This window comes from Rhipicephalus sanguineus, unplaced genomic scaffold (assembly GCF_013339695.2).
Source record: "Rhipicephalus sanguineus isolate Rsan-2018 unplaced genomic scaffold, BIME_Rsan_1.4 Seq779, whole genome shotgun sequence".
NCBI classification, from domain to species: domain Eukaryota; kingdom Metazoa; phylum Arthropoda; class Arachnida; order Ixodida; family Ixodidae; genus Rhipicephalus; species Rhipicephalus sanguineus.
The window spans coordinates 7,248-29,333 of NW_023615971.1; the positions used below are offsets into that span (position 1 = coordinate 7,248).

The 22,086-nt window shown below is 45.3% G+C and overlaps 1 protein-coding gene across 1 annotated transcript; it reads left to right on the forward strand.

The window, feature by feature from the left end:
- The first annotated feature begins 583 nt into the window (after positions 1 to 583).
- Positions 584 to 12,833, forward strand: LOC125756792 (uncharacterized). The gene is made up of 3 exons (XM_049411741.1): positions 584 to 704; positions 2,414 to 2,580; positions 12,467 to 12,833. The coding sequence occupies exons 1-3, from the start codon at positions 633 to 635 to the stop codon at positions 12,765 to 12,767; spliced, it is 540 nt and encodes a 179-aa protein (XP_049267698.1). The 5' UTR covers positions 584 to 632; the 3' UTR covers positions 12,768 to 12,833.
- The last annotated feature ends 9,253 nt before the right edge of the window (positions 12,834 to 22,086 follow it).

Sequence of the window (22,086 nt, forward strand, 5' to 3'; positions counted from 1 at the left end):
TGGCCGCCCACCTCTGCAGGGGCGTAGCCAGAAATTTTTTTCGGGGGGGGGTTCAACCATACTTTATGATGTTCGTGCGTGCGTTTGTATGTGCACGTGTATATATGCGCAAGCAAAACTGAAAAATTTCGGGGGGGTTTGAACCCCTCCAACCCCCCCCCCCCTTGGCTACGCCCCTGCACCTCTGGGCGTAAACAGCCGGGTCAAGGAAATAAACTCTCTCTTCCTTGCTTTCTTTTACTTTTCTAAGCAATCGTCACAGCAATTTTGTGGCGAGCCTGTTCCCTGCTGCTTGTAGCATATGTCGTCATACTCATTCGAACGTCTACTCACTCACAGTCACACGACCTTGTGTGTTTAGGCAGAGCAGTATCCGGCTGAGCATAACTTTGGTGCGTTTCAGCCCTGGTGAGCCGGGCTCAGTAGCATCTCCGTTAGCATAAAGCCGAGTGAGTCCTGATGAGTGAATATTTTCGGTTCTAGTATGAGTACGATCAAGTCCTGAAAAAAAAACACAATTTTTGAGTTAGTCTGAATCAGTTTTGTTTACTTTACTTTTCTTTTCTATGGATGGCACCTTGCAGAACTCACTCGACGTCTACCAACGCCAGGTATGGGCCAAGGCACGCCGCATGGGCGGCATCATTCCCGCCAAAGAGGTATTCTCGAGGGAAACGTTCGACGATGTGCTTAATGCGAAGAAGGTATGTGCAGGTCTACAGGCTTCTAGGTGATTATATTACCCCATTTCAGTCTGTATTTTCTTTTAGAACCTAGTATTGGTCATGTCTTTGCTTCTCCGTTGATCTTCAACCTTTCAGCCACAACCTTCATGTGTAAACGCATCTTTCCAGTATCGCAGAAGGAGCATCTCAAAGCACTTTCCTGTTTCTATTAAATTAAATTCTAGTATGATCTTACGCACTATATCCAGTGGTAAGTCTATGGGACGTGCTTTATGCATATATATATATATATATATATATATTAGGCGTTTCTTAAGTATTAATGTTTTGCAGCGTCTACCTGCTGATGTTCGCAGTTAGTTCACTTACGCCCTGTACACATTCCCTTCGAAATAGATAAAAACCAGCGGGAAACACCAACAACAGAGAAAGATCACCTGTCCTGTGTGATGAACATCGTCCTCTGTGCATCTTTCTCTGTCCTCGTTTTGTTCCGCTATAATATGTATTTAATTCAATACCAACTAGCCCAAATTTCAGCTTTAACTGTAACACGAAAGGACAATCTGGCACTTGGACTGATCAAAGAATGCTTGAAACGCAATACCCGCCGGCAACCACCTTTGCGCGTGCGTGAAGCGGCCATGCGTCATACAAAACAAAATCTTAACGAGTTATCACGGCGATTTCCGTGACGGAAATACGTCATGAAAGTATTCGTGGACCTTGGCATAAAACACTTTCATGAGGCATAGCAAATCAAATATGCACGGCTACGGGCAGCTGAGACGTCTTTCCGCAAGGGCTGCAAGGCATCGCCGAGTTCTCCATCTTCTCCAGAATCCGATTATAACTATGAAATGAAATGAAACGTGGCCTCATAAATGAAATTAAATTAAATGTGGTGTAGACAACAGTGCGTGGGTACGGTTCAATTAACAAGAGTTTCTTCGTTCTTTCTCTCTCCCAAATGCGAGAATTACTTACGAAGTTTGCAGCAACGAAATGCGCCATGGTAGCCAACTTCTGTTTTCCAAAATACTTTTGTCTTAGTGTGAATGCGTGCAGACCTTTGTGACCGTTGGGAACGCTCATGAGCAAAAGCTGCAGGTGAGAATCACTGGACCGTTCGAGCTTAGTGTTGTCAGCGCCTGACAATACTTGATACATTTTCTGCTGATGCACTGAAGCATAGTGCTGGGTAATCATTTTTCTGACATAAGAACTCTATCTTATTCTTATTCATGGCATCCCTCTCAAATTCGAAGCTTATATTGAGCTACTTCGCACGGTTTTTGGCTCAAACAAGTATCGCCTCATACATATTCCACCGCTGCGCTGGATGCCTGCTTATTGGTGCTACCTGTTCAGTACTCCACGAAATGGTAACTTTCGACGAGCCTATTTCTGAGAAGCGAAAGTAAAAAAAAAATGTATGTAGGCGCGAGGCCCTTGTGTCTCATTGCGTCCCTTTCCAAAATTATTCGTGCCTACATTTTTCCAGTTAACTGAAGCAGCATATTACAGCTATTTTATACGAACTCACACAGCGCATGCGCTTGTGTTGATTTCATGCATTTCCTTTCAAGAAACAACTAACCTCGCCGAAAGCACGTTGACCGTTTGCGAACTCAATACACTCAAATGAGCTGCTCGCATTGTATTCGTACAGCGTACTGCGCAGTTCCGCGACATGTGCACGCAGTCACAACACAGCTGACTTACAGGTGGTGTTCCTGGACATTACCTTGCTCTATCACGCCTTGGTCAGATTGTACGACAAGCCTCCGCAAGGGGAGTTCTACATGGCCCGGGAGATCTCCATGAACTTGACTATGGGCATGTGGGTCAACAGAGGCCTTCCCGTCAGCCTGCGCAAGACGCTGCACCAACGGTGACTACATCAGAACATTTTCCTTGACGAGGCTCGGTGGCGCAAGCGATATCGATGCCAAGAAGCGCGTGAAATATTTCCGCCACGGTTGCTATTGCTATACGGGAAAGAAAGGCAGGGCAGGGCGAATACAGATTTAGTTACAACTGCGTATGCACGCACCGCTGCCCAAGACGAGCAGCTCGCGCCAGTCTCCTCGTCTTATCCCTGAGCGAAGTGCCATCTGTCAATGGCCTCTGCTCCGCGCGCATGTGGTCATGTTACACTAAAGTTTCCGTTTATGCTTTAAGCTTACTTCTCTCCACCAGTTACAGTAGGCAGCATCAGTTTTTTAGAAAACTAAGCATAAGAAAAAGGCAGGTTTAATTTCAGAAACTCAGGCGGCTCTCTGTGCAGGGACACACTATTTGTTCGACGACGTCGTCAGCGTGTAGTTCATATTGTGACGATGGAACGCATTTGTACACAGGATGGGTATCTCAAGGTACAGCTCAGCGAGAGCACCTCCCTGAGCCAGTCAACGATGATGATGATGACACTGATGACCTACATCATTAGCTCGCGCCCACCCTGGGGGATTGGCCAAGAAACGAATACATTTCTAAGAAAAATGAACACATCAATTTTATGGCTATTGAGACATTTTAGAATAATGAACATAAATTATTAATGGTAATTTACGAAATTCTAGTCAAGATCATCCTGATTCCATTAACCATTTTTAACGGATACAATCCAATTCGACTTAATGCTTCTTTGAGTGCTTTCCCTGAGTACACGAAAGCCTTTTAATGACAAAAAAGTGGTGTTCAATTAATTCGTACTTATTACAAAATGAACAGAGAGCCATACCAGCTCTATCTATGTAAAACTTTTATTTTGAGACACCACAACGTAATTTTGTAGACGTAACTTGCTCTTTTTGGGTAAAGCAGAACATTCTACGCCAACGAAACAAGAGGTGTCGGTATAAGTTTAGATGAGTAATTAGAGTGTTGCCAGAGTCTTGAATCTCGCCTTCTGAATTTATCAGCGATGTTGAGTCCTGGCACCGGAATAATAGAGAGGATCGCACCACTAAAACTGGCCTTCCCCAAGCTGTCCAATATTTAATTTATTTTTATTCTGATGTGGCCAGGCACCTAGCTTAATCTAGTTGGAGTTACGTGAGCGGGAATAAGAGAATTATAAGTACGTTATACACGAGAACCACTGTTTGCAGAGAGTTCTCAACATAAAGAATCTGCCACTATGCCCACTCTCGAGGCTGATGGGCTGAGCTTTCGTCATGCCATTACGATCGCCCTCAATTCCTCCAGAAATACAGATAAGTAACCGGGAAGTCTCAGAGAAAATACCAATGACAGATTTCTCTTCTTCTTTTGAGGCATCTGTTATGTTTTGAGGCATTTGTTATGTTTAACCCCTCTGAATGACTTTGCAGGAAACCGTTTAGTATACCCAAAGGCACATTTTTGGTGTGGTGCGGATATACACCGTCCAAAATAATTATGAAGGTTCTCTCTGTCATTGCCAATAGGGGGTACATTACTCAATGGTGCAAGCCACTTCACAAACCTCAGCAAGTAGATGCCGTATCATAATTCATTGGTCCGTATTGGTCCGTTTTTGTGATTGCCATATCCATGTGCGCGAGGATTCTGCCTTGTGGCCGCTGCATGCGCGGGCAATGCAGTTTCGTTCGCGGTTACCATGCGTGAATCTTTTGTACATGTTGAACATTTGTACATGTTGAGGCTTGTTGTTTGACTTATTATTTTGGAATTGTTTCTTTTGTATTTTTTTCCAGTTTGATGTGTGTATATGTATTGCCCCCCTTACTCAGTTGTTTCTTCTATATTTTTCCAGTTTGAGGTGCATATATGTATTGCCCCCCTTACTCAATACCCCCCATGGGTCCTGTAAGGTACTTTGAAATAAATAAATAAATAAATAAATAAATAACTAAATAAATAAATAAATAAATAATGGGCGGACAAGTGCCTGTACGTAGCTCACCAAGCGCATGTACTCCTTTCTTGGTTATGTATTCAATGTTGTCTACCAAGGAAGGAGGTTATCATAAATTATCCCCAGCCAGTGAAACCAAGGCCAATAAGATTGGGAAAGTAACACAGGCTGAGAAATGAAAATAATATAGAGCATTTTTACATCCTTAAGAATGTTTCAGCAGTTAATAATCGAAATCTACAAAAAAAGGAAAGGGCAATCGTACCTCTACAAGTATGGGACATTGTTGGCTAGAAACTTTGGTAACCCATGGCATAACTGTAAAGCCTCCTTTTTCAGAACTGCAAGAGGACGCACTTTATAAGCCGGTGCAGCGGTATACAAAGCACATCCGAATTTTTAAACTGGGCGCATATACATTTTCTGTATCATAACTGGTGTCTCATCCCCGATCAACTGTTGCAGAGCCTCCGTAAGATACCCGGTGCACGTACGCCTTTCTTGGTTACGTGTGTGCACGAAATAAGGTGGTCATCATAAATTATCCCCAGCCAGCCCAGCTTAGTCCTCTCCTTCCTAAAATCTTCGCTAGCACGTTTCACTTACCCGTTCGCAGATGATGCTCACTGAGCGAATCGGTCAGAGTGATGAGGTAGGGTTTAAGGTGTGCGAGGTGTGTTAGCTGTGTCTTGCTAGAGTGGCGACTGTTGCTTGCGACATTAGAGATCATATACGCAACATGGATGACGCTTGTCGAGAATGACGAATGGACCGCGGCAAGCAAAGAACCTTTGGCGCATACCACGTTTGCGTACCGGTGCCCACAACCACAAAAGATCACCTTTAGTATAAAAAACGGGGTGATGTCGGGCGTCGGAGCGGGTCTCGGAACGCTGTTGAGATGCCATAGGTCGCAGGCGTACGATGTGACAGGCTATTTCTGCGCAATATAGCGACTCCGCAATCGAGGTTTGCATGTCCGGCGTAAAAGGGAGAATAGTGTCGAGGCAGCGGCGAGGAGAGCTAGCGTTGAGCATATAGAATGGTGGGTAGCCTGTTGTCTCATGTTTCGCGGTGTTGTACTCGTATGTGATATAGGGTAGTATATCGGCCTAGTTCTTGTGCTTGGAATCGACATGAATAGATAGCATGCTGGTTAGAGTCCTGTTCGTGTGCTATATCAGGCCGCTGGTCTGCGGGTAATATGGGGTGGCATAGCGGAACTGGTGGGCGGACATAACCAGGATCTCTTCAACGATATCAGCGACCGATTGACGTCCCCGGTGACTAATGACGACACGCGGAGGACCATTGCGCAGGATTATAAAGTCAAGCATAAACTGCGACACATGCCAGGTCGTAGCAGCATGTATTGCCGCAGTTTCTTCGTAACGCGTTAGGTGGTCAATACAGACGATGACCCAGCTGGCCAGGGGCGTAGCCAGAAATTTTTTTCGGGGGGGGGGGGTTGGTTCAACCATACGTATGTATGTTTATGTATGTTCGTGCGTGCGTTTGTATGTGTGCGTGTATATATGAGCAAGCAAAATTGAAAAATTTCGGGGGGGGGGGGTTGAACCCCCCAACCCCCCCCCCCCCTTGGCTACGCCCCTGCTGCTGGCGTATCGATGAAACGGACCAAGGAGGTCAATACCCACAGTCTCGAAGGGACAGTTAGCAGGCTGTACGCGATGGTAAAGTCCTGGCAGCGTAGTCGCGGGACGCCCATGAAGTTGGCATTCTTCGCAACGCTCAACGTATCCTTCCTTGCCAAGTCGAGTATTTGCTGGAAGCGGTGAAGCGTTCTGGCAAAGCCCATGTCGCCGCAGGTTGAGTCATCGAGGAAAAACCCAAAAACTTGCAACAGCAGAATGCGTGGAATGACTAGAAGCAGACGGGCTCCTTGGCCGGAATAATTTTTCTTGTACAGGACGTCGTCGTAAACCTCGAAACAGATTCGGTTGGCGTGTTCATTCATTGAGGCGAACAGAGAATCTAAGCAACGGTCCTCGTCATTTGCTGTGCGAAAAGTCACGAGATCAGGGAAGTGATAGTGAATACTGTCGATATACTGATCGAAGTTGTCAGCGTAGCGCTCAGTCGTAGGTAGAGTAAGGCGCAATAAACAATCAGCGTTCGCGTGGCCGTTCCTGCTGTTGTAGCATTTTGTAAAGTTAGTGTTATGATCGCAAGGCCCATCGCAGAAGTCGGCCGCAAGGGTCGCGTAGGCATACGAACCAGCAATGAGAATGATGGCCGTCGCTTCTCAGCCTCCTGCCTGAGAAGCGACGGCCGTAGATATATGGGCTAAACTGAAATGTGGTATATATCCAAATACAGAACAAATTACGGAAATCAATTGAATGCTAAAATTTCAACTGCTTACACGTGTAAACCTCATATTAAAGGAACGTAATGTTACCTTATCTAGTATATCACCGAAAGAACTGTGTTTAATGTTTCATAATGGTGTGACATGACGACAACCTTTTTTCTATGCGTGTATTGTAATCTCCTTTTTTCTAGCCGTGTTCTGAAACTCATACATATTTCTCCTAATAGGTTCTACTCACTTAGCCGCACGCTTCTTTGCTATCTGTGTGCATGGGGGCCAGGGCCCCTCGAGCTGTTCATATAGCTTTTCCGTACCTTCCTCGTAACATACTCCTCTTGCGGAATAAAATTTCAGTTTCAATTCAATTTCAACTAGTGTACGGCGAAAACGACAGCACGGCTCTCCTGTTCTTTCAATCTTTAATTGCGCTCTGCCTTGCTCAATCGATGGTTGCATAGGCGACCACGTGTTCAGCATTGCCATGGCGTTGAACGAGCACTGCACCGAGACCAATTCCATTGGCGTCATTATGGATTTCTGTGGGAGCATAGGGATCAAAGTGGCGTAGTACCTGCCCGGAGGTCCGCATGAACTGTAGATGCTTAAATACTTATTTACAATTTGATGCCAAGTGGCAAGCAGTGTACATCCTTTTGCAGCAAGTCACTCGGTGGTTGTTGCATGTTAGCGAAATTCGGAACAAATCGGCGAAAGCAAGAGCATAATGCCAGAAAGCTTCACAGCTCCCAGAGACACTGCGGCTGCTTGATGTTGCTTTTTGCGGGTCCAGTCTAACACCATTTTTGTCCACTAACTCTAAGTATTGTTGAACCAGTGCTTCGCGCTCTCCGAAACGACATTTTTATTTAAGTGTTATTGCATCTTTCTCCGGGCAGGTTAGAACAAGGTCAAAGCAGGTTAGCCAAAGGTCACCACGTGGTCCAGGTAACAGATGTCTCATTTGAGGTCCCGCAAGGCTGTGTCCAAATATCTTTCAAATGTTGCGGGGGCATTACACAAGCCGAACTGTATATCGTTAAATTGAAACGTACATCTGGCTTAACGAGGCCGTTTTTTTCTTTGCCAGTCGGATCCATGGGAATTCGTCGATGCCGTGATCGAAAGTCCACCAAAGGAAACACAGGACGTTGAATGAGGTAGTTGATGGCATCATCGTTACTAGGAACCGGGTAGACGTCCTTCTTTGTTATAGAGTTCAGATGCCGATAGTCTACACAGAACCTCCAGGACCCGTCCTTTTGGTTCACCAAGATAACAGGCGCAGCCCAGGGACTTGATCATTGAATGACGCCAGTGGTTAGCATCTCATTAACTTGCTCTTAAGTGACGTTGCGCTCCTTCGCGGAAACTCGATAAGGCTTACTTCGGAGAGGATGCGCTGATCTTGTGTCGTTCGTGTGACGAGCGTGTGTGCTCGAACTGTTTACAGTTTTAAACTCTCTGCCTTTATCATCTTATTGTCTCATGTTTCCCCGCTCGCTTAAAGTACCAATGCTTCGACTCACGCATTCGCTGATTGATACACCTGCACCAGGATTCTGGACTGAGGGTGTCGCGTCCGCATCCAGTAACAGAGATCTTCTTTATTGCTACTATCATCTTCATCCTACGCCATTATATGAATTCGTAAATGCTGCTAAAGGATCGTCACCGCGAGCACGAGGAACTCATTTGGCATTGGCAAGCATCGCCAACGCCAGATGCCGATCCCGCGCAATGACATTCTGCATCCGGACTAAACTTCTACCTGGGGAAGCGAGACTTTTGTTTGATGGTCTCGAACCATCAGCTGGACACAGACTCATAATGCGCAAAATACTCAGGTCGTAATGGCGGCAGCAAGCCCGCTTTTACGCAAGCCTCCTGTCTGTATCCGTCCGTTGTGCCTTGCCAGGACCCCAAGCAAGCAAGATGCTACGTCAGCTCAACGGCGCCGCAAGCCGCAGCACCGAATTCATTTGGCAACGGTTGCTGCCAGGTTTACGAGCAGGACTGCCCAAGAAACCAGCTGTATCGACAAGCAACCTGCGCGTCATCGGCGATGTCCATCAATCGAAAACAGCGGAGCGAGTTCTAGGCCTTGTACCAAAGTCCGCCGTGCCACCAAGGCCCGAGCTTCTCGCCATGGTAAGAGAAGTCTCCCGAAAAGCTCCAGATAGTGATCATGAACATTGTGTTGGACAATGTGTCGACGTCGTGTCGCGTAGCATCCAACCAGACGCCTCGACCCTCAGTAAGGCAAGTTAATGTTCTTCGTGAATAGTCAGCACGATTACTACCCGCTGACAAAGAGGGCGGTTTCGTTGCAATGTCGCAGTCGCAATTCGACTCAAAAGCGCTCGAAGCAAGCAGTCACGTCGGTTCTAAAGGAATGTAAGGGCGTCTCGTTGGCCAAACTTAAAGCTAAAGCAATAAGGTTGTGCAGCACGATAGGCCTTTCTCGCTTAGCGAAAGATGTAGACGGAAGCAAGAACATTGGTTTGAGGGCGATGTTCAATGTGAAAACGCACAAGCAGAACTGTCCTCTTCGGGCTATAATATCGGAGACCGGGACATGGCAGAAACATGTTGCAAAGTTCCTACAAGACAAGTTAGCGCTCCTCCCTAACAACGATCCCTACTTGGTGAAGAACTCAGACGCTGTAGTGGAGTTCTTTAAGCTGCACTCGTGCAAGAGCCTGAATACGTGGTCAATCGGTGTAAAAGACCTTTATTATTCGTTACGCACAATCAGTTGCTAACATGTGTTGAAGAATGCATAGATAATTTTGGAGCAGTAGCATTTCGAAACGCAACAGGCTTGACTGTAGCTAGGTTTCTTGAGCTGCTCACATTTTACCTAAATTCAACCCACATACAATGAAACGAAAAAGTGTATATACAGAAACAAGGTGTATGCATCGGCTCCTGCTTGGCACCAGTCCTAAGCGACCTGCTTTTAGCTAAGATGGACAAATGTTTAAGGAACAGCCTTGGGGGAACAAATGTTTTAGGAATTTTTATATTTGTTGACGATTACATAATCATCCATGACAAATCCCTAGGCAGCAGTGACCAGGAAGCCGAGATTTTAGAAATCTTCCGGAATTGCCTCGCCCCACTTATTTTAACTCATGAATCACCGGTTGAAAATATTTTGCACTTTCTCGATCTTCAACTAACCTTTGGTGAAAACCATGCATGCGGGGCTTATCACCCCCGAGCCAACAAGCCGCTTTTGGCGTACAGTTCCTCCCATTCAAAGTTTGTGAAGCGCGGTATCGTTAAACTCTGCTTGACAAATGCCCTCCGCCGCAAGTCTTGTGTTCACACAGTGACAACCAGCCTGCAAGAACAAGCGGCACGGCTGGGCTTGACTTGGCAGGATACCCAACGCATGTGCTCGTCTCCGTTGCGAGCAAAATGCTCACGAAAGTTCGGTACCCGGATGGTGAACCTGCCACCGCATCCAGGAAAAAGAAGAAGGTGGCAGTAATGCCGTACATACGCAAGATCTCGCACGGGCTGAAAAAAAGTAGCAGGTCAGGTGGGCGTAAAGGTGGTTTTTCAGCACCCGATAAGCTAAGCCACATGTGTAAGCTCACCGACCCTGCAATTTAAAAGCCGGAAGGGTGCCAGAAAAAGCACCAAAATCCTTTCATGCCATGCGCAGAAGGCGTGATATACAGTTTGCCACTTACATATGGCGGGAAATATATCGGCCAAACGGGCCGATGTATCAATGACCGGTTACGGGGCACAAACAAAACGTTGCTCAATACAGAGATGGGCACCTGTCCACACATTGCAATGACTGGGCTTGTTCACTTGTTTACTCAAAATTTATCATAATCAGCCGCCACAAAGATAAGTGCACTCGGGAAATCATCGAAGCAAAGGCCATAATCATAGAAGGGGCGAAATGTGTCAGCACACCATCGATAGTGTTGTCAGAAAAAGAAATGAAGTTTCTGAACTCGCCAGTGCGCTGAAATTGTCACGTGGCCATAAAAGTGATGTATATATGTAGGGCAGATTTTCAATAAAAAAACAGTTGCTAGAGCACTTCTGTCTGTGTCCGTGTGTCTTCCTTTAGTCCGTGTCCACTAGCGCTACCCTTCCAAGCAAGATTTATATAGCCGCACAAAAGTACTGATCATGTCCGTGTACTTATGTAGCCCAAGGCACCGCATCACTTACTTCGCACTTTTGGCAACTTCTGATTATTCTGAACATGACCGCGTAACGCGTGCGGAAGTGCTGTCGCGGCTGTCCGTCTACTGCTACACACTGCCTATGACCTCTTACCGTTACTGTAGTCACGAAGTTTTCTAATGGTGAGAGAGGTGCCTCGGCCTGGCGTTAGGCGTTGAGGGTATACTCACTTCTCGAGAAGGTGCCTCTATCTTATTTCACTCCGCCTCCCCGCAACGACGCTGAGCAGCGCTCCCTAGTGAGTTGCAGAAATAACCGTCTTTTCTGTCCTCAAACCACAATACTGCTACTATACTATCAAGATATATAAAACATTTCACCGTTCAAGCTTAATGTAATTCCGACAGTTTAAAAAAATTAATGAAGGATGATTTTTGTGCCTGTTGATTCCAAAGGTAACAAATGAAGTCTGCCTGCAATATAAAGGCTTAGCTAATTAAGTTAGCTGGTGTTTCCATTACCGCTGCCGGCGGCGCGCTGTCCGCATCACCGTATGGCTTGGACGGGAAACACACCACATACCTGAGCGAGCATGAATACTTATGCCATGACGAGATGAGAAAGTGTGAATACGAAAGCTAAACTCGGTGCAGGAAAGCTGCAGATATGACATTCTCAGCCTAGAGAGTTTCTTTCCGGGTTTCTAAGTCACAGTTCTTCGTTAAGGAAAGATATATGGCACCACAAATGTAAGTGCGACTTTATAGAAAGGACAACAAGGCCACACAGTAAACGGCTGTCTTCGGACTTTCTATGTGTCTCGGTTGATAGAATGACAGAAATTTGGTCGTTCTACTTGCCACCGTTGCCTATTTAATTTTATTTGGATCGGGAAACTATCATGGTTTGCTACAAGAGTTGGAAAATTCATTCGTGAGAAAATCCATGCGGCTGATAACCAGTCACAGGCTGCAATTACGAAAGTGAATTCATGCTGTGGTAAAGTCACGTGCACTCTGCCGAAATAATAAACTCTAGTTTCAAATTGTCCGTCACCAGATCTTCTAAAAAAACGTGTTGATGTCGATGTTAATACAGTCTCAAACTGCCAGAGAAAGGCTCAAGCAATCATAAGCGCAAAAAAGGAAGTTGGCGAGAAGACGCAGAAAGGGCCAAACACTGCAGTACATGGTGTTCACTACTCACGCTGACCAAGCTTTACACAAAACCCACATATAAAGCTTGCGCTATGAACTCAGCAACCAGGCCTATCTGCCATATTTTTCTTGCTAATAAACGGTGCTGTTCAGAACGCGTGTCTGTATGTAAAGGTAGAAGCTACATTTCTAATCTTGAATGACACAACGTGTAGTGTCGATGTCTTTTCCTTCGACTGTGCTGCTTATTGTGGCCACGCACTTTCAGCACCCGGTGGATCATCGAGTCCGGGCTTCCCGAGTGGTATCGGCTCAGCATCATCCAGCGGGCCCAACAGAAGAGCGAGACCGGGGCGCAGAGGGCGCAGTCCTTCACCTTCCACACCATCCGCGTGGAGGACGTGAGCGGCCTCTTCTTCCTCATGGTTGGATGCTTCTCCATCTGCCTGCCGGCGGCCCTCCTCGAGCACGTGGCGTTCGCCCTCAGCAAGTGTCGCTGCTGTCGTCCTCACGCGTGTGCCCCGAATAACGCAGCCCTTGGCAAAACGTCGGGCTCTGGACTTGTGTAGTCCAGGTGGCGAACACTTACTGCCGCGCACAACGCTGCCAATTAGCAGCAATAGCTGTGCTAGCGTTATCTCTCACAGTCTCACTCTGCATGCCAACACCTATCGCACGTTTTCGCTACGTTCACTTTTTCTGAGGTTCACCCTGCGCTAGGTTCACACCGCCACCACTGCGAAATCCCACAAGCTTCATTCGTACAAAATATGGCTGTCCTTAACATGTAAGCGCTAACACCACAATAAACGTCGATACGGCTATAGTATAGCGCTCCTGTCATGTGTGCCCTCGTCTTCCCGCCTGTATTGCGCGTTGTGTCCGCCTGTAGGCACAGCTGCCAAAAGCAGCGGGTGCTCTATAGTATGAGCACAGTTTAACACAGATTTGTGAGCAGAACAAGTTGGTGCAATCTTCGGACTAATATCAGCACACGTACAACAAAACGAAAGGCTCCAGTGGATCCCGCGTAGTTTTTAAATCGATTTTGCAGTCAGCGAGCAGCTGCGTGTGACGCCTTTTTTTTTTTTTGCTTTTATCCAAGTCTTGCGATGTGCATCTACGTTAATTCAGTAGTTATGTGAATATCGTGGGCTTACCAAGAACGTCGACTGCACTGGCGCGTAAACTGTAGCTTATTGTTCAAAGAACTGAGAGCGCTGGAACAAGGACGACACACGAGGTAGAACCATACAACACGAGCGACAGAGGACGTTCTACCTCGTCTGTCGTCCTTTCTCCCACGCTGTCAGTTCTTTGAACAACTATGAATCACCAGCTAGCCCACCTATCCACCCTTCTGAAGTGTAGGTTATAGACCGGCGTAACGTTGGCACTCACGCTACAGCACAGAAGTCCCTATTATCGAAACGTTAGCGTATTGCTGCGGGTACAAGCAACGCTAGCGTACAGCTTGCTGAGTCATAGGAGTATGTGGTGAGCGTCGGAACTCGCAAGCTCAAGTTGTGTTTACATTCTCACGCCTCCGCACCCGCACGTAACATAAACTCTGTGCCGTGAACCTTACTTTGTGTATCATTTCTTACACTGTGCTTTTGTGTATGCGTAAGACAATGTCTGGTGTACGCTTTGCCTCTTCTCTCTTTCCATCCCCCTCTGGCGGTGGCGGCCCACGCTCACGTGCCGCCGCAGCTCAGAAGACGGAGAATAAACGACCATACCGCACGGACGTCTCGTCTCGCAGTCAGTCCATCCGCCGCATACTCTCTACAAGTACATAATGTTCAAGATAATTGTTTGTTGGGCGAGTTCATACTTTGTTACACTCAAAAAAAGCCAGAAGAAGGCGGAAACAGGAAAAAAAAGGCCGAGAGGTAGAAAACAGAGGCAGTGACACAGATGTGGCCACTAACAACTGAAGTTTATTATAAAAGGAAACCCCTCCTCTCAAGTCAGTACCGGACATGCGCAAAAGTACCCTATCTAAACCACTCTGTTCGTCTAATTTCCGTACGTCACCGCTGTTCAAGAAATTGACACGTTATGCTTGGTCAAAATCGTCGAAGGAGCGCTTACACATTTTCCATGGTCAAGTTTCCAAATGCGGTACCCATCAATAAATTCTCTTTCATGCTGCGTCTTCGCCTTACCCACAACTGATACGCTGCTAAACAAGGGAGTGGAACCGCACTACTTGCAATGTAAGGAAGGTTATCACCAGTACCAGAGGGTAAAATATTCGTATGTTCCCGCAAATGAATATGAATGCATCGCCCAGTTTGTCCAATGCATTCCTGATCAAAAGTAAGCGGTATACTATGCACATGTGTCACATGTGCTGTATGCATGTTTGGTATCGCATGCCATCTTTTGCGTACCGTGCTGTAAAACCTTCTTACAGACTTGCGATTGCAAGGTGCAGAACATCCCCACCTGATATCGTTTTCACGCGGAGCTGTTTATGCTCAGTCGTGAAGAAAAACTATCATCATCGTGAACTGCGTGCGCTGTTCTCGTAGAACACGGGCGCCGATTTGTCCGGCGTAGGATGCAATAACTCAGATGGGCGAGAACAGAGAGAGCGAAAGGAAGAGGTAGAAAGAAACAGAAACAGAGAAATAGAAAGAAAAGGAAGAAAGACAAAAAAAGAAATATACAGAGAGAGAAAAAAATACAAAGAAACAAACACAATAAAGAGAGAGAAAGAACAGATAGCAAGACAGAATGAGAAAGAGAGAGAATCAAACAAAGAGAGAGAACGAACTAGAGAGGGAGAGAAAGAAATAGAAAGAAAGAGGAAGAAGGAGGAAGAAAACATACCATAGTCACGTATAGTATAGTAGAGCAAGGAGGTTGGAAAGGGAAGGGAAAGATAAGTGAAGCATAGCATGCCTATGTATAGTATTTATCAAGGGGGAAGGGACGTGAAGGTGAGGAAGAGGAGAAAGGGTGCACCATGGCATAGCCATGCATACTGCAGTATAACAAGAAGTGGGAAAAGGAACTGAGGGTGAGGGGGAAGGAATGGAGGAGGGGAGCGCCACCAGCTTTGCTGTTTCCCCAGTCTTCCCACCACTAGTGCGTAGCTGCGGCAATTTTTTGGTAGCAACTTTTTTCAACCTCTCTGAAAAAGCTGGGGGACGCTTGAGCTTCGCCTCAAGAGTGGGACCCGATGGCGTAATTGGGCCCCGTTCATACCACCTTCTCAACTGGTAGCCTCGGTTTGCTACTCGGTGAACACCTCAACCATTTCGCATGGAACGGAACGTCTATGCGAGTAGTAGTAGTTGGCCCTTGAAACCGTGGCACACACTTACACAGGGATATTTGTAATATTTGGCGGTTTAAAATTATCCTCGAATGCCTACTGCAAGTACATTTGCGAAGTGCCCACTACGCCATACTTCCTTTTGCGAATCGGCGAAGTACCCCCTACGCGGCCGTAAGCCAACACGCGAACCTGGCAGCTGCTCACTTTGTTGATGCTTTTGCTGATCATGATGATTATGTCTGGGCGCACTAGTAGCCCAACTTGTTGCGGCAATGTTTACGCAACATCTGCTATGTGGCGGAACGTTGCTCAACCTTAGACAATATTGCGGCAACATGTGCGTATGTTATATGAAATCGTAAAGCATTTGCAAATGTTCGAACAACGTTGTGAGGCAACGTTGTGGCGCGAATGTTGCCTCGATAATGTACCCATGTTATGACTTTTTTTTTCGTTGTTTCCAAAATGCGCTTATTTAAAAGGGAGGAATAAAAAAACGGCTTTACTTTTTTGCAACGTTACAACCAACGACTTTGCGAGGTCATTTCCAGGCGCAGCTGGGATGATGGCTTCTCCCAACACGGTGCGCGCGGTGGGTAATGCCATAGAGTTTGCATGGGTAATGCCCCATGCGCCCGCCCGCCCCCGTGTTCTCTCCCATTTATTACTCTGCGCGCTACGCTCAAGCAGCTCAAGTGGAGAGGCCTCCGAGATTCGGTGCGTGAAGCATACGTCATGCTTCGAACGTCTCAAAGGACATCTGTAAATTGTAAACTAGATATAACAGCGTGTCCTTCACGTAAAATACTTAATAAATTGAACTTCAAACTGTACACTTTCCTGAAAGAATAATTTTTTTAGAAAGGAAACGCAGTATTTGGCTGGGAGGAAGCACCATCGTCGCCGTCATTAGTAGAGACCGGATTTGAGGCAAGTGCCTATTTTGTTCCTTGCACTCCAATCGTGCCATTTTGATATACGAGCATGAATTAGAGGTTCAGAAAAGTTTTTATAGTGTTTTATAGCGCCTATAAATGCGTATCTTTGGCGTTTGTGCCTAAACGCTTACAAATGCCTATAAATGCCAATTTTCAAGATTTGGAGCTTATATGAATACTACTTATCCTCAAGTTTCGCTCCCGGGTGCAGTTTGAGACCGTTATTTATGTTACCGTGAAAGCTTGACTGTTCGGAACTATGGGGTTCGACGTAATCCTCTAGTTCAACCAACTCCCGCAAACAACCGCTAGCAGCAGTGAAGTGGGACACGCCGGCGAGCATTCTCCACCGCGCTGACATGGCGCGAGCGGTTGGCGAATGCAAAACCGCGGAGGGCCGTCAGCGGAAAGGAAAGTGAAGAGCAAAACAGAAAGAAAAATGTGATGTGCACGGGCTTTTCTTTTGTTTGTAATTTACGTTTTAAAGTGTTCACTGCAGTAGCGTAGCTAGAAATTTTTTTGGGGGGAGGGGGGGGGTCAATTATACGTTATGTATGTTTGTGCGTGCGTCTGTATGTGTGCGTGTATATATAAATATGCAAAACTGAATAGTTTCGGGAGCCCCCTCCGCCTGACTACGCCAGTGGTTCACTGTCAGGGGAGAAATTGGCTACGAGGTGCGACCCGGCCGATAGGAGGAATCTCTCCCTTCAGGTCTTTTAGCGATCTGGCTATCTGCTCCTGCTCTGCCCTTCTCGGCCATGCCGAAAAGACACCCCATGAGTACAGTGTACCATGAGTGTGTTGGTTCGACATTGGACACTTGACTCTCTGTGCAGAACATGGGAGAGACCGTGTTTTGCTGACTGTGCGGGACAAAGCACCATTGCACAACTATGTTCAACTGCTGGCGCTATTGTGCCATCTTAAGCAATAACGTTTTTGTTTTCCTATCGTTGATAGGGGTCGCACACGCCTTCGTCTGAAGTTTTTTGCATTTCTGTGATAATATATTGTGCCTATATTTACAATATTTTAGGCCTAGAACGTTGTTCTGCCTGCCTATTTTTGGCGCCTAAAACGACCTCTTTTAATGCCTAAAAATTCGGCCTCTTGTCATTAGCTACGGAGCGGACGGGCGGGAGATGTTCTCTGGGGCGGGTTGGCGAGCTTTCCGCGTTGTGCATAGATGTTCTCTGGTTGTGCGACTCCGCATGTGCTGCGCATTCGCACGTGCTCCGTATGCGCTGCGTATCGTATTCGCCATTCCAGGTAGATACGGATCGCTTCGGCGTTGGAATCGAACCATGTGCAGTTATGGCAGCGGCGTCTTTTAAAGAAGGTGGCGGGAACATCACTGGCGGTGAGTGCACTCGCATTATTTCCTGTATGTTTTTATGAATCCTTTGTGTGATTTTGCCGTGCACCTTGCTTGCTTGCTTGATCCTCTTCTAGTGGCTCTTACCCACAAAGGGGGATTGGCCATGAAACCGGCGGTAAACATTACATGGAAATTTAAAAATTTAGGCAAAAGTAATTGAATTAATCGGACTACAAGCGAGTATTGAAAATAAAATAAGAATCTTTGGGTTATGTGCCAATAGAATGAGAAAAGAACCGTAATATCGAAAATAATCAATTAGAGAAAAGAATTATAAAATACCAAATTGCAATAGGAAATAACTTAATAAGGAACTCTTCTTGCGTCTCGAAGAAATTCGCAGACAGCTATGCAAACGTTCCTGTTGCTGTGGCCCAGAGAAGACGCCCCAAGGGAAAGAATATTTGCAGAATCTAGAGGAATGTTCAAATTTCTGAATAAATATTCGAAATGTTTTTTCCTGTGACTAGAGAAACGACGGCAATGTATTAAAAAGTGATCAATGTTTTCAGGCTCTTGACATAAAAAGCAAAGAGGGGACGGAACCAGACCAGCCCTGTGTAAATAAAAATTTAGAGGAGGAATAGCGGCATCGAAGTTTAGTAAGGGACACCTCCAATTTACGAGAGGGACACCATTTATTGTTCCAAGGAAAAGAAAGGTGACCATATTCTTGCTGTGGTAATCTTGCTTTCATGGAGTCCTGATGTAATGCGTATTTTCGGAATCTAGATGCAGTAATAAAGTCTGTATCTGGTCACAATGTACATTGCAGGACCATCTAGGGACCACCGCGCGAGAACATCCGCCATCTCGTTTAAAAATATGCCACGGTGCCTGGCACCCATACCAACCGCACTGTGCTTAAGTTTTAGGAATTAATGACTATGAACAAATTTAAGGAGGAGGACTCGGAAGGAGAAGCCGAAGTGAGAGCACTACAGCACAGATTTCGAATCAGTGACTATTACAGCTGACTACTCATTTGCTGAAATCTTGCGAAGGGCTAAAAGAATTGCTAAGAGCTCTGCTTCAAATATTGCAGTATAATCCGGCAGTCCGCAGTGAGAATGACCAAGATAAAGCCTCTGAGAAAATACCTACTCCCGCTTTCTCTTCACGCATGGATGCATCAGTAGCAATTACGTTAAAAATTCCCAACTGGCCTAAATGGTCTTCTAGCAAGCCTTTCAGATATCTAGAGGGAAGAAATTTAGAATTGGATGGGAATATATCATCGAATTCAATTTTTGTCTTAGCCAATGAGAATCAGTTTGAAACAATGTTGCGTATATTCACCTTTAAAGGATCTAGCTGCTCCTGCACAAACAAAACTTGCGGCTTATGTATCCGAGACCATGGCTCATTAAAAAATGATCTCGATTCAGAAATGAATACAAACTGTGAATGTCTTAGAGAAGATGCGTAAATTTTTAAATACGTTTTAACTGTAAGAATGCGGAATCTGCAAGTCAGAGTAGGTACTCGGGCTTCTTGATATAGAACACTGTTCGCTGTAAATTTCGGAACCCCTAGACAACTACGAAGAGCCTCGCGCTCTAATAGAACCAGGGGATTAATTTTGTATGCTGGCCCCCCAGAGAATAACACGCAACCAAATTCTAGAATCGGGCGAACATACATACGGTAAATCATAAGGAGATTGTCCCTGCGTAACCCAGTGGGGTGACGACCAAGTTTACGAAGCATTCCAATATTGCGAGTTGCCTTCGATTTAATATGCTCAGTGTGATGTAGCCAAGTTAGTTTTTCGTCATAAAACACCCCCAAATACTTAACGCAGTCTTTTTGGGGAATTATTTCTTGACGGTACTGTAGTGAAATGCTAATTGGAGTATTCAAAGGAAAAACAATAACGGAACATTTACTAACGTTTAGTGTCATTCGTATCTGATCAAACCATAACTCTAAAGTTCCTAAATATGATTGTAGTGTAGCATGCAATGACTGAATATCACACGCAGAAGAGAAAAACGCGATGTCATCTGCATATACATACAGATGAACGCTAGTCTTCATAGGAACTGAACTTAATAGTACATTAAATAAAACAGGAGAAAGAACGGAACCTTGAGGGACTCCTCTGGACTGGCTATATTTTGGGGAAGATAAGCCACGCTGGGAACAGTAAAATTTTCTATCCTTTAAAAACTCATACAGCCAATTAATAATATATTGCGGGAAGTTCAAGTTTTTTAGACAGTTGAGCAAGGTAGCATGCTCTACACTGTCGTATGCCTTAGCCAAATCTAATGTTACCAATGCTGAATATTGCCGCCTGTGCCGAGCAAGCTTAATCCGTCCCTCTAAATCTACATGTGCAAACCATATAGAATATCCTGGTCTAAAGCCTATCTGACATGGGCTCAGAATTGAGTTAGCTTCTATAAATTTGTTTATCCTATTGTACAATACTCTTTCAATTAATTTAATAACATGCGAAGTTAGTGCGATAGGTCTTATATTATCAATATGTACACCTCCTCCTTGTTTTTTGAGTATTGGAATTATTTTTGCAGTTCTCCAATCTGGAGGAACCCAGCCATTCTCGAGTGAGTAATTGACAAGATTGAGAAGGTCCTCAGAAGACACCTCAATAGCAATTTTAACATACCTGTTGAAATGCCATCTGGCCCTGGAGCTGAATTGGGAAGAGTGTGAACAAGACTTGCAAGTTCTTCTATAGTTACTCGCTCGAAATCATTCACACAAGAAGGTTTGGGGAAAACGGCTTGCAGTTGAGAGGTGAAGCGCCTTTGTAAACCTAGTGCGATGCCATCTAATAAGTCAGCCAATTCTGATGGAGAGAGAACAACGGATTCAATGTTTATGGGCGAAGGGATAATTTTGCGCGTCCTAAGAAATCGAAAAAGAGCTGTCTTGTTCCTACTCTTTGAGAGAAAAGCATAACGGTTTTCATCATACTTAGCTTTCACCATGGAAACAGTTCTCTTAAACATCGCTTTGGCGAATTTATAGTTACTCCAATTAGTAGGGCACTGGTTGTGGAGAAGTTTTTTCCATGCGGCCTTTCTACGCCTGTACTCTCGTTCACACTCTGAATCCCACCAACCACTCACAGGTTTTTCTTTTGCTGAGGTTACCGTAAACTGCGATTTCTTCATAGAGCATTTTAAAACCGAACACAGATTCATAGCTTTAATAGCACTATCGGAATTAGTCAGAGAGGAAAAAGCTGACTGTAAGCAAGTTTTAAATTTGGAATAGTTAACAAAACTGTGAGTTGGAATATCCAATGGGACCAAGGAGTAATTAATATCAATCACTATTGGGCAGTGATCACTATTAGTTGCAGTATTCGCTACAGGCCAAGAAGAGATAAGAAGGGTTGAGCTAGCGAATGATAAGTCTAAAACAGGTCTTGAAGTACCTCTTACAAAAGTCGGAGCTTTGGAATTGAGACATGTATAGTTGTTTTTAGAGATCCAGTTCCACAAAATTTTTCCTGATGCGTCTGTGCGATACCCCCAAGATACGTGGTGCGAATTAAAGTCGCCCGCTAATAACGTATTCGGTCTACAGAGACTCTGAGCGGAGTCAAGAATACGTTCATCTTTTACGCCAATCGGAAAGTAGCTGTTCACAAGAGTGATTGGACCCGATCCTGGAGTTTCAATTTCTAATACTAAAACTTCGTGATCACTTGACATTGTCTGGAAAACAACTTTCGCTCTATGACAAAATTTTGATGCGATGAAAAATGCTATTCCTCCACCTCGTGAATTCCTGTCTAGCCGAAAACATTTATAATTTGGTAGATGAAACGTTTGACCTGAAGACAACCAAGTTTCTTGTAATAAAATAACGTCCAGAGAATTCTGAGAAATAAGGTATAATAAATCGGTGACAGCAGAAAGTATAGAACGGCAATTCCACTGAAGGACTCGAAGACACCCTGTTGTGATGACAGACAAGCAGTCGCAACTGCTTGATCCAAAATACTATCTTTTAAAAAAGTCACAGTTTCGCCGCAAGGGCGAAGCAATTAATGCGATAGCAAGGAACTAATGCTATACGAAGTGAGGCTCGCCAATGGATACTCTCAGTTTGAACAGCGCTTCTGTTGCAAAGGCGGCCGAAGCAGCGAAGGAAACTAGCGTGCTTCAAGTGTCGAGCTGTGACACTTGATAGTTCGCGCTCATCTTCTGTTTGTTCGTTTGGCAGCGTCCCTGAGCTCGAGTGACATTCGTACGCGCCGTAACATGAGCGCGGACATCACGGTGAAAGCGTGAAAC

Coding starts and splice junctions, on each gene's coding strand:
- LOC125756792 (XM_049411741.1), top strand. CDS start 633: ATGGGCGGCATCATTCCCGCCAAAGAGGTATTCTCGAGGGAAACGTTC. Junction 705..2,413: donor ATGTGCTTAATGCGAAGAAG/GTATGTGCAGGT, acceptor GCTGACTTACAG/GTGGTGTTCCTGGACATTAC. Junction 2,581..12,466: donor CGCAAGACGCTGCACCAACG/GTGACTACATCA, acceptor ACGCACTTTCAG/CACCCGGTGGATCATCGAGT.